General features: G+C 28.1%; 1 protein-coding gene across 1 annotated transcript; it reads right to left on the reverse strand.

Moving 5' to 3' along the window:
• Positions 1 to 640: 640 nt before the first annotated feature.
• On the reverse strand, positions 641 to 13,659 carry LOC128965966 (triple functional domain protein-like). The gene is made up of 16 exons (XM_054312758.1): positions 13,441 to 13,659; positions 13,096 to 13,167; positions 12,396 to 12,510; positions 12,123 to 12,315; positions 9,942 to 12,056; positions 8,145 to 8,447; positions 7,669 to 7,683; positions 5,851 to 7,160; positions 4,917 to 5,744; positions 3,098 to 3,197; positions 2,741 to 3,028; positions 2,610 to 2,678; positions 2,046 to 2,546; positions 1,286 to 1,962; positions 801 to 1,219; positions 641 to 736 (listed from the first exon to the last, which is right to left on the reverse strand). The coding sequence occupies exons 1-16, from the start codon at positions 13,511 to 13,513 to the stop codon at positions 690 to 692; spliced, it is 7,125 nt and encodes a 2,374-aa protein (XP_054168733.1). The 5' UTR covers positions 13,514 to 13,659; the 3' UTR covers positions 641 to 689.
• Positions 13,660 to 13,718: the final 59 nt, after the last annotated feature.

Raw genomic sequence — 13,718 nt, forward strand, 5'->3', positions numbered from 1 at the left:
TATATATTATATATATAAATTTATATGTAAATAATTCAACTAAAAATACTATTTAAATAATATAATAGTAAAGTAATCCAATCAAATAGGAAAAATAATAAGCAAATACAGTATAGAATAAAATAATTTTGATGAAATATTTAGTTTTAAAAATGATTGATTAAAATAAATGATATAAAAATAGCACAAAATGAATACATGACGTTATAGTGATTTAAGATCTATATATTTGACATTAGATTAATCATTAGATCACAGAATTTATTAATTCATGAGACAATTTGATAGCAAAATCAATGACCAGTCATCTAAAACATTCAAATTTGAATTAATAAGTCATTTGATAAATGAAATATATTTATGAGTTATTAAAAAATTATTATGATTTTGGAGAACATTTACAATAAAGAGTTCTTAATAATTATTATAATAATTGAAAAAATCAATTTATAAATCAAAGCCAATATCTAAAGTCTTGACGTTTTAGTCTTTAATGATATCTTGTTTTTCATCATTTTTATTATTAGTAGTAGTATTAGCATTACTACTATTACTACTAGTATTACTATCGGTAATATTATTATCATTTTTACTGTTTGAGTGCACATTACTAGTATTATTTGAAGCGATGATAGGAGTGGCCGATTCAGACCATCTCCTAAATACAGAACTATCTTTGGCTTTCGCTTCTAATTTGTTTTTGGTTTGAACACCGGTTGATGAGTCGAGACTATGACTAGAGAGTAGATTAGAAGAGACGGTAGACGTGACGGTAGTTATTGTAGTAACGATTGACTCACTATTAGTTACGACAGACGTCTCATTCTTTTTCTGTCGCAAAGGATTTTTAAATCCTTCTAAAAAAGTTCGCTTAGATTTTGATGGACTCGCCTGTTGTTTATGTTGTGGCGGCTTATCAGATGAAGGACACGAATATTTACGATTAGATGAATCGGGAGATGGACTACAAGTCTTTACTGAATCACTTTCACTGCTATTCTCGTTGAGACCACTTTCCCATTCATTATTAACCGCTAAAAATGCTTTATGTTTTGATTTGGTTTTATTTGACTGACGCATTGATTTAGATGTAGCAGTTGATCCCAATTGTTGCTCTTTTGTCGTTAATTTGAGATTCTTCTCCCTGTGAACAGCTGCCGGATGGGACAGTGTCTTACGTAATGATGGATTCCATAAAGAACCTAATTCTGGTGCCGATCTATTTTGCAAAAATTAAATGTTATTAAATAATTACCATTAATATTAACACATTTTTAAAACATACACTTCTTTTGTTAATTCTTTTTGATAAGCAATTGGCGATTGAAGAGCTCTAAGAAAGTCGAGTTGAGTATCCAAAATGGCTCTAATATTAGTCACCCATAAAGCAGTAACTTCTTTGTTAGAGCCCTGACATAGAAACGCAATTTCAGACATATTTGGATCCTTAGACTTTAGAAGAAACTTTGTTGGGTCTGAATCATCAACTTTATCAATGAGACACATCTTATTAACCATTAGATGTGCTTTATATATATACACTGGATTAGAGAACTGTCCCTTTTGTCCAACAGTTTCACTAAATATAATAATTTGTTCAAAAAGGAAGACTTGTCTCTCTTTTAATTTGGTTGAGCCAATGGCTGCACTTATATTAGAGCTTCCAATGTTGCCTAATTCAGCCACGAGAAGCAATCCCTGATGTAATAGTTTTCCCTGAGCTGTAATCTTGCCATCAAAATGTTGAAGACGTCCGACACACATCATATCATTGGCTGCTTTGGGTACGACATGCATGATATGAACTGCTTTTTTCAAGTCTTCAGCCTCTTTGCTAAGACCTGCTCTTTCAGCACATTTTAACATATCTTTTAATAATAATTGATATTTCATTATCCTTTGAACTGGTTTTATAAGTAAATCAGGCAATTGAAGCTTATGTCCAAATTTTTGACGGATTTCCTTCAATTTAAAGATAATTATTGTTATATAAATTATAAGAAATATTTTTTAATAATAATCTTAATTTAGAAATGAATAATAACCTCAAAAAACGTGTCCACATATTCTGATACTATATGTTCTGATTTAGGTTTGTTTTGACAATAAACGACATACATATTAAGCCTACGCTCACATCGCCTAAAAAGAAGGCCTAATCTTTCGGGTTCTTCTAAACACTTTTCAATTTCAGCTAAAAACGAATCCCTGTGCCAGTCATATATAGCTTCAATGTTACCAAAAACTATTTTATCCTTTCCATTCTTTAAATCTTCGGGAACTTGTATATCACTTTCATTTCTCATTAATTCAAGATATCCATCAACAATAAGACCTAAGTTGTAGACATAATCTCTTTCAGTTTCGACTAATTCTTGTAAAATATATTTCCTTTTCAATAATGCCTTTTCCTGTTCTGATTCTCCACTCATTGAGTTATCGGTTTCGTTATCATTAATCAGTTCGTTATTAATAAAATCATTTTGATCTTTACATTCACTTAAATCATTATTTGTGTCATCTTTAGACATTTGTTCGTCCATTTCCTATGAATTTTAAGTTTAAAAAAATAAATAATTATAAAATAAATGCATTTAATTGTTAGCAACCGTTTGCACTTTAACTATGAGTTCGAGATCAGATGTGCCCAATTCAACAGATGATATCATGCTTTCGATCTAATAATTAAATAATCAAATAGTTTTCAATTAAGATGTTAACAATACAATCAATTTCATACATTAGAAGTAATGTCAACATTAGCTGCTGTATTGGTTGTCAACGAAGAGACGGCTGGATAACTGTGTTCTTGTATTTTCATAGGTGGAGGCAATTCAACATCTGTCACATCTCCATCTTCTTCAGAAACATTAATCACACATCCATTGAGATCAAGTGATTTAGAAGTTTGTGCGACCAATGATGATGGAGATGTCGGAAGTGAACTTAAATCAGACTTATTGGTGGACATGTGATCATCTGTTTTGGACAACACTTTAGTTGTTGAATCGTCTTTACTGTTGTTAATCTATTATAATAAATAATAAAATAATTAATATAATATAAATTGTAGTCATATATATATATAGATACATACCTTCCATGAAGTCATCGATTGAATTGTCTTTTTATGACCAGATTTGGGAGACTCGTTACCAGTGTTTGACGTTTTGTCCAATTTTCCTGCACTTAGTTTCCTAACGGGATTTGAAAGCCATTTCTTAAATGTTGCCTTCCGTTTGGTGGAAGTGCTGCTCTCACTACTAAATGAAGGACTCGACTCATTGCAAGCGTCTAAATATTTTATAATTATATTTTGTTTATATTAAATCTATTATTAATTATCATATTATTTATTATTGTTGTCATTTCAATCTATTTATTTTATTATATAAAAATATTATTTATTAATAATATATAATCAATATATTATAATATACTTTATAATTAGTATAATAAAAATAATGATTTTGTTGGCAAAAATGGGAAAAGACAGTAGTTTGACAAATAAAGCTAAATGTCATTTAAGTATATAAATAAATATATATATATATATATATATATATATATATATATAAATTGACAAAAATATAAATGTTATGTAAAATAATATTTCAGGCAATTATCTCATATTTATTTATAATACTATATATATAATTTAAATTACTAATACCTCTGAATTGAGATATATCAATATCAAGTGTCTCATTGACGTTATGACTATGCCGTGATTGGCACATATGAGCGCCTGGACAGCAAAACATGGATCAGCTCACAACAATAATGAGCAATCAGTTACGTGAGCATCTCTTAAGCACATAGCTTTAAAGTCAATAACAATTAGTTGGCTTATATATGTTAGTCATGTTAATAACGACATTCAATAGCTCGGAACAAGTGTGTGGTCCACATACCGGTTGTTTGTCGAGCGCTTATTCCGTGTGAAAATGGCTGACCCGCAGACATATTCTTCTAACACCTACAGCCTCTACAGTCTACTGTTTCTACAGATTCTGTAGGCCTGCACTCAACAGACTATATCACACATACATATTCAACATATATAACTTATATCAGTATATACTATATACTGTATATAATGCTTCACTACTCTATAGGATAGTAGACGACTCACTACTTCATCAGTGGTTTCACTAATCGTAATATATTTTTATATAATTCTCGCACATCTATACACTACAGTATAAAATGTATTACAGTGTTATATATAGTGGAATATAACTTACAGTTGTGTTATAATGCTATATAACTACTAATTCAATATATTTATAGTAGGAGTTAAACTTAATATTAAATAATTTATATATACAAATATTATCATTGATAAGTATAATAAACCATAATTTTAACAATTTGAATGACTTTCTATTAAATAAATTAACAAATTGATTGAACTGATTAATTAATATAAAAAGAAAATCGTTTATTAAATTTAGCCGATTTTGTAGTATTTTATGTTTTCTGTGTTTATATCATTATTCTCTCACTTTAAATGTTAGAGTATTATTATACCGTATACTATATTTTATAATGTAGCGGTAGTTATGTTGATTATTTACATCACTTTATTATTATGACATACTATACTGTAGTATAATGTATAATGAACAGGATATACTGTATAGTAACTATCAAATTATTATTATTATTATTATACAAGAATTTATAATATACTGTTGTATATATATTATTATACGCTTGCAATGAGCCCTTGAGTTTTAATGAGAGCAACACATCATCCAATGGAAGAAAACATTTAACAAATAGTTTGATTAAAAATATTTCTAATAATTCATATTTAAAAAAATATATAATAATAATTGAATGATAGAAACATTAGTAACAAGTGTTTTGTCAATTTGATAACATTTTGATAACAATCAGACAATACATACCGCGACGATCTGTTGCTATCGGATTGTAGTTGTTTTGAGTTGAGTTTGTTTTGAGAAATTGTTGACAAATTCAATGTCGAAAGCGCTGAACTAAAGAATGTCTCTTGAATTAACTGACGAAGTCTTTTAACCCAATTTTGTTTCACTTCTTGATCTTTGGCTTTAAATATAATTTTATTATCAGCTAACTGTACTAACCTACCCGTCCAAATAGCAAACTTAAGCTCATCTCCTTCAATGTGTTCGGTCACTCCGATCTCCGAAGTCATTAATTTATGTTTAAATATATATTTTACTTTTCCATTTGAATCTTTGACTTCTTTGCCAAAAACCAAATAAGTTTCAAATAGAAAAACCCTTCGCTCTCTACTCTTTCGAATCAATGATTTAGAGTCAAACATATGAAAAGATTCTTGAAGTATAACATCACCCAATTGGTCAACAGATATATCACAGCCCTCTAACATACTTAAGTGAAGAGCATCGTTGGCTTTTTTAGGAACGTATTCCATGACTTCTAAACCATCTTTTATCTCTCCTTCAAGTCCTTCATCACAACAAGAAAGCAAATCTTTAAGAAGTAAATGATATTTAGATATCCTTTGAACAGGTTTTATAAGATAAGCATTAATTGGATGGAAAACCCAATCATGTTTTTGTTGGACATCATAAAAAAATGGTCCGTTATATTGATCTAATATAGAATTAGATTGAGGCATATTCTTGCAGTATTCAACATATATGTCAAAACTTGAAGCCCACGTCACAAAACAGTGACCGATATCTTCAGGCATAGACTCATACTTTTCCAATTCTTTAAGAAATATACTATTTTATAAAAAATATATATATAATACAAATATTAATATAATACTAAATATAATATAAATGTAAGTTATATAATAATTATAACATTTAAAAGCTAATATCTTACTTATTATGAAAATCATAGATTTCTTCAATATTTCCAAAAATTAGTTTTTCTTTTCCAGCAATACTAATGGATAACTGATCAGAATTTTGACGAAATTCAATCAAATAGCTATTAATACAAATCTCAAGATCTTTAACATAAGTTCTTTCAGTACACAATAGCTCAGCCATAATAAACTCCTTCTTTCGGAGTGACTTTCTTTTCTCGTGTTCAGAGATAAGCCCTTCTCGACCACTGTTTGTATTCGAAACCAATGCTGTATTGAACTTAGTTGTCGGCGAAGATAATGAAGTGAATGAAGCTGTAGATGAAGTGGTAGGCGATGCTATTGGAGATTCAATTGATAATTTAGATTCACTTAGAGTATCACTGTTACTTGAATTAGCTCTAATTCCTAATTTATTTTCCAATTCGTGCTTATAATCATCTAATTGTTTTGTAAATTCATTATAAAGTTGATCAACAAAAGTGACCCATTTTTTTATAGCTATTGGATGAGTATTGCCTTTTTGTACCAAATTGTCGGATAAGTGAATTAAAAGTCTAACTTTTTCTTTTGATTCTTTAGAGTTAGCTTTGAAATCATTACAATCTTTAAGAAGTGCTTCTAATTCTTCAATATTTTTGTCACCAGAATCTGCAATTAGTTGTCGTTTGGATGATATGTATTTAATTCCCGTTTCATTGATCCATTTGAGCGCCTGTTTGGCCGTGTGTTCCACAAGAATGTATTGTTGGCAATGATCGAGACGTCTCTTCTTTTGTGTCCAAAAGTCTAAAACTTCATTCTCTTGTTTTAATAGTTTTTCCATAATGTGTTTGACATCATTTTCAGCAGTTCTATAGACACTATTGCCTGTAGAGGTCGAGTAATATTGTATACAACGCGCCGCATATTTCAAAAAAGTTTCGGCATTACGTCGGGCAAGTGTACAGGCTTTGAGGAACGCCTCTTTTTGCTCCTGGTGCTTACTTATACACTGTACTAGTATGGCCTCAACATCATCTTTACATGCAATTGGATGAATATTCACATTATCAGCGTTTAATTGATTAGCACCGCAATAATCTTCAATTCGTTGATATTCTCGATGAAGACTATCCAATACTGAATAGACCTGATCTGCTGTCTTAAAGAAATTAAGTGATGCCATCACTAATTTATGTCTGTCTTCCGCGTGACTCATTAATTGTTGCCATCGAGTGGCCACTTCAGTAGCTATATTGCGGATCATATCTGGATTAAAATGATTTCCTTGAATTAAGGATTCGGCCTTTTGCTGCAATTGTAAAGCACTTGAATGTGTTTTCTGTTTATGTAATATAAATATATTTCAATAAATATGTAAATTATAACAATAAATTCAAAATAACAAATTTATAAATAATAATGTATCAAAATTTTAAAAAATGAATTTCATTGTCACCTAAAAAAATATCACATATTTTTCAAATTACTTTTAAGTGAAACATATTTATTGAAACATCTCGTGATTAATAATTAAAAAATAATTAAAATCTATTAAAATTATTTAAAATCCGATAAAATATTAATAAAAAGGTAAATTATTGCGGTAAGATATCTAAAAAAACAAACTTTTTAACATATAAATTATTATCAATTAATATTTCAACAATTTTCATATCTTTAGATTACTAACCAACTTTATGTAACAATCATAAGTGTTTCATTCAAAAATTATTTGTTTAGACAATTAAATTTTCAATAAAAAATAAAATCTTCTAAATGTTTTATAAATTAGAATAGTTTATTCATTCAAATTTCACTAAATTTATTAAAATATTAAAAAGATTTACATTGAAAGGTAATATCTATAATTTGAAGTCCAATACCATTATGAGATAGCATAAAAGAATATATATATATATATATAAATAAATAATTAGATTATTAAATGTTAATTATTATTAACTATATGTAAATTAACTGTAACTGTAATGTAACTATTTAAAAGTTGCTAATAATTTTTTTTAATTATATAAAATAGTTTATAAAAACTAAATAAAAATTGAAAATATTGAATAGGGATTCGGATCGATTGTATTCAAATTATTCAATAACAGTATAATTTAATACTTATTAATTAAATATTTTTTAAAAACATGCTATTAATGTATAGGAAATGTTGGAAATTTATATAAAAATAAAAAAATGAATATTTCAAAATACTTGTTAATATTATTAAGTGTTATCTAAATTTATAAATAATTGTTAATATCATAAAACTAGTTATTTGTTAAATTGTGTAATAAATGTGATAAATATTGTTCACCTCAATAGCCAACTGGAACTGTTCGTGTTGTGTCTGTAGACTGTCTGCCTGAGCCAAACAATTGGGTATTTGAAAGGATGCCATAAGCATTGATTCTCCGTTTCGCATCCATTGAAGCACTTGATTGGCATCACTATGGAAGTGACACAATTGGATCATCTGTTCCAAACGCATACGTCTAATCTCAGACAAGTCCTCCAAATCCATGACTCTTTCGTGAAGAAACTCCAAAATCATTTGGACCCTAGCGTTGGCCGTTTGCTCGGAATCGGCCATCAAAAGGAAACCACACGACTCATATAACTGTTTTTTTTAATTAATTTTATAATCAAATTTAATATTTTAGATACTTATTTCAATAAACTGTTTTATTTTATTTTACTACATTTGTATATGTTATTTGTTTTAATTTGTATTTTAATAAGATTTTATTTATTATTAGTGGTTATTATTCATTATTTTATTAGTGTATTAAAAATGCTTATAAATATGATATAACTGCCAATATATCATACTTTGAGTAAATTTAAATTTATATACCAATATCTGTTAATATTTACAAAATATTGATTCAATTTTTAAGATATATTCTATTGATATAATTTAAACATAATAAACACAATTAAAATAATTTGCATAAGTTATATAGATATTGTCTATTCATTAAATTTAAATATACAGTATGTGAAATCAATTGCTGTTATAAATGTAAAAAAATATTAAAAATTACTTTTAATTGTCAATTCTCTATTTATATTATATAATATCTAAATAAATTAAATATAATATTAATATGATAAAAATTATTTTTTAAAAGTCTTGTAATATTCGTTGAAATATAAAATATCACATTAGTTATACAACTGAACAAACAATTTATTAAATAAAAGGATAATATATCGTATATAATATGTAAATCTAGTTATTAATATATAAACTAAAAACATATTCAGTACTTTTATCAGAAAATTTTATTGTTATTTTTAATGTTAATTTTATGACATTATAAATTAAATGAATAATTTATAGCTTATAAATGTTTAGACTTTATACTAGTATTTTTTGTGTAAATAGTTCAATAAATAATAGTTAAATAAAATTATATATTATTATATTAATTTTAACCTTTCATTGATGCAAATATGACTATACTGCCTATAACTAATATTAATATCATAATAAAAGTTTTACTTTTAATTTTTATAACTTTGCAATATAATAATTATTAAAATTTTATATTTAAAAAGATAAAATGTGTTAATATAATTCATTCTATTGTCATTAATCAGTTGTTAGGATAGCCTCAAAAGTTTTTACTTGAATTTTAACATTAAATTCTATAGTAACTTAAAAATACCTTTAAAACTGTTTATTAAAAATATTATTTTTCAAGTTACTGTATATAAGTTAATACTGTATATAATAAAAAATGAGTTTTAGATGTTTCCGTAGTTTTATTTTTATTAATTAATATTTTTTTAGAATATAAAGAATTGTTTTGTTTTATTATTGGGAACTAAAGGAATCGACATTTTTATTATTAATAATAATCTGATTTAGCGATACATTAAAAACTAAATTAAAAACCTCTACATATTGTACTACAAATGTACGAATCATACATTTGAATAAAAATAATATTTTATCAAATATATTGAATTTGCTGTCACTGACTTTGTTTTATGCATTGCTAATATGCTTTGTAAATTAATTTAATGAATTTGTCATTTTTAAATTATATACAATATTACGATTTGAATGTATTGAATGGAAAATAAAACTAAAATCAGTGCAAACCTGACAAAGTTGTTGTCCATTTTGCAACACTTGAAATATCAATTGTTGTAATCTCTGAAGCTTTTCGTTATGCAATTGAAGTATTTTTTCGACGGCATTCACATCATTACAATTCATTTGTTTTTTCTGCAATCGTTGTATTTCTTCAGCAAAGGCGTCAGTTTGTGTCGAGACAGTGAGGGCTTCCCTTTCAAAAGCTCTTAATTTAAGGCAGAAATCAAGTTTACACTTCCGACTGTTCCACAACTCTTCTATTTCTGGTATAATTGACTTAATCTTCTCTAATGACGACTCAATGGCAGTGACCGATGAATTTAAGGCATGCTTACAATCACAAGTATCTATAGACCGGTTTGTCTCCTCTTTTCTCAACTGTTCTATACATGTCTGTCCTTCTTTGACAGTAGTATTGGCCGCTTCTATCATAGAGTCTCTTTGATGTATTAATTGATTTATAGAGCTTTCAGTTAATTCATAAGATTCTGGCGCTTCAATGGTATCCGCTTTAAACTGTTGTCTTAATTCATTAAACCAGGAAAACAATTCCTTCTCGTGTGTGAAAAATAAGACACCGATATTCAAGAGGCTACGCCTGACTTCAACTCTTGCGGCAAAATTAGAAATATGTGTTTCTAATTGTTGTGCGACACCACATATTTCATCGGCATTGCACTCTCCAGTTCGGGCTAATTCTTCGGCTGCGGCCAACAATTTTTCAGCGTTTGTATATGTATTTTGCGCCACACTTTCAAAGTGGTTATGACTTTTCTGCAACGCTCTGGCTTTTGTAAGATTTCGTCCAACGCCTGGATTTTTCATGAGAAAGCCTTCTCCGTGAGTATTAATCCATTCAAGTACTTGTCGTACATCGTCTTGAAACAGGGCTAAAGCTAACCGTTGATGTAATTTTATTTTCTTGATTTGCCACATCGACTCAATGGCTCTATGATGAGCTAATATCTCATGAATAACTGCTACTATATGTTTGGCTCCTTCCTGATAATCTTTTACCGGATCAGCTCTTCTATAGTGTTCTGAATGAGAAGTGTCTAACTTATACGAGTGATACATTTGAACCAATAGATCCAATTGGTATAAAAGCTTTTTGCTATTTGTATGACAATCATTATAGACTTGACATACTTCATCATATAGTGATTGATGTGAATGGACTAATGCCTCCAATTCAATGACATCATTGGGAATGACTGGAGCACTGGTATCACAAGCCTTCTTCCAAGTCGGCACTAAATTCAAATAATGTTGAGAACAGTGGTAAAAGTTAAAGGCAAGCGCAAGAACGGCTGTCCTTTCATCTAAATTAGAGGCAAATTCTTTCCAAATTCTATCCAAACGACCAGAAATTTGTTGAATAAGTTGTGATGAGTAGTGTCCGGCTTCGACCATACGAGTGGCCACTTGTTGTAGTTTATTGATGTTTACGTATACGTTCATTGAAGTCACACTAAACCTGTTGTGTTCGTCTTGTAATTGTTTACATTCTTCACCATTTCGTCCAATAACTATAGCATTAGACATAAAAATATCACGATTTTGGCGAATCCATTCAAACATCTTGTGGGCGTCACTTTCATAAAGCCTTAATTGTAAACATTGATCATATTTAACACGCTTTAAGTGCCATAATTGTAACAATTGTTGTTTATTAATATGCAAATCTTCTATAATTCTCATCACTTTAGGAACAGCTGCTTGAATATCAGGATTATTGGCTATTGATGGTTGACTACTGTAACCAGAATCTCCACTTATAGAAGCATTAGGAGAATAACTTAGTCTTCGCAATAGGTGTTGTCCGTCTGCGTCTAACTCTTCAACAGGACTTTCATTGATTTGTTGTTTAGTGTTATTGTGTTCTTCAATCATTTTCTTAGCGGTGTTGGCATCGCTAGCAAACTCTTGTTTCATTAGATTCTCTTTAAGAGTATTCATAGCTTTAAGTGAATTCGTGGCCTTCTCTGTGAATGATTCTAAACATAATCTTAAATCAATCCATTGTTTGTGGTCATAGACATAGGTTCCGCCTTCAATATCATTTGTAAGTTGACTCCAATCAACAAATTTTGAGATCGACTCCACTGAAATCATTATCGTCTTAAATATAACAATATAATACAATTTATTAAACTTGTAATCAAATTGTAAACTTAAAATAAATACTTCAAATTTATATTTCGATGATCCTATACTTGTTCGCTGTTTTTGCCAAAAGTTATCCGGTTTTATAATAAGAGTTAAATGAATTTTTGGTGTGAAATACTCGTCCAGACCTTTCAACAATGGCTTAATAGCAGTCCAAGTGCTACCTCTCATATCAATTATAATAGAAAACTCTTTATTTAAGGATTCATCACTGGATGGATAAAATATAAATTATTAGTAACCGATATAAGCAAACAAATTGTATTATATATATAAATAAATATCTGATACCTCGGTATACTCGCTAAGTATACGAGCAATGGTCTCAACTCTTCTGCCGTCAACTTTTCAGGCCGTGTTTTAGAAGGAAATAATAATATTGGACCACCTCTTTGGTCACGACCTCCTTATTGTAATAATTTTTAAATTAAATCATTAATATATATAAAATCAAGGTTTTAATTAGAATAAAATATTATAATGCATTATTTTTCAACATTATATATAGTAATTTAATAATTAAAAAATTTATTAAGCTTATGGTAAGTATATTTTTTAATTAACATCAATATTCAGTAATACAGTATATTAATTCAGTGCTAATATTGAAGCTAATATGTATGACACACATAGAAAATATTTGACAGGAAATTCCCAAATAAACTATATATTCAACAAAATTAGGAAAATATATATTTTCCTTAACGTTAAACACTATTGTAATAATGATTACAGTATTACCAAATTATTGGTAAATACACAATTAATAATTGTCTTTTAAATATCATTTATTTGCTATCAGTTGTGACTAAACTAGTATTAGTGACATAAGATATACACACATGTGTTAGCAATGATTAAACTAAAAAATACATTCCCGAAGAAGTCATATTAAACAACGGATCTATTGTTATCTTTCAAGAGATAATTCCTGTCAAATATTTTTCTAAAATAATACTTTTGTCATTAGTTATCTTAAGTGATGGCAAACCTGATAGGATGGCAATCCTTTGCTCAATAAGTGGAAGAATATCTTTGGCTTTTGGACCCATTTTTATGACATCTAATTAAATAATATATATTTATATCAATTTAAAAATGTTGTCATTAATAGTAAAATTGATTTATTAAATCATAACTCAATAATAATCAATTAAACAATTTAATAATCATAAATAAATTTTTAAAAAATCAATTGATGCAAAAAATTAACAAAAAATAAATAAATAAAACCTTAAATCAAGTAATTGGTCACAAAATTGGTGACAATTTGAGAAAACATAAGATAAATGCAAACCAAATATGAGTGCAATTAATGTAATGTCTTAAACAAGACCTGATCGGTATTTGACCAAATTGTGGTCACTTTCACCACTTGAATAATCGGTGGTCGACTCAGTTGTGCTCATATCGTATCAATTAGTTTGAGTGATCCTTAAGTCAAGACATGAAGACAACAAAGCAATCAGTCATTTGGTGTCACTTTTAAAGCATTTGATTAACACTTGAATCAAAACATTTGTTTTCAATTCAATGTTATATTTATTTGTAATTTTCAGTTAATATTCACTTTCTATGAAAACCTCTTTTAAGCCAAATATAGTTGTCTTATGT

This window comes from Oppia nitens, unplaced genomic scaffold (assembly GCF_028296485.1).
Source record: "Oppia nitens isolate AA-2021 unplaced genomic scaffold, nextdenovo-longstitch-racon4-pilon3 scaffold18_pilon_pilon_pilon, whole genome shotgun sequence".
Lineage (NCBI taxonomy): Eukaryota > Metazoa > Arthropoda > Arachnida > Sarcoptiformes > Oppiidae > Oppia > Oppia nitens.

What these genes read in the sequence shown, in the direction of transcription:
- LOC128965966 (XM_054312758.1), bottom strand. Translation starts at nt 13,513, where the DNA reads ATGAGCACAACTGAGTCGACCACCGATTATTCAAGTGGTGAAAGTGAC. An exon ending in ATCTATGATTTTCATAATAA is followed by an intron (nt 5,745 to 5,850) that starts GTAAGATATTAG and finishes TTTATAAAATAG; the next exon opens with TATATTTCTTAAAGAATTGG. An exon ending in AATCGATGACTTCATGGAAG is followed by an intron (nt 3,029 to 3,097) that starts GTATGTATCTAT and finishes TTATTATAATAG; the next exon opens with ATTAACAACAGTAAAGACGA.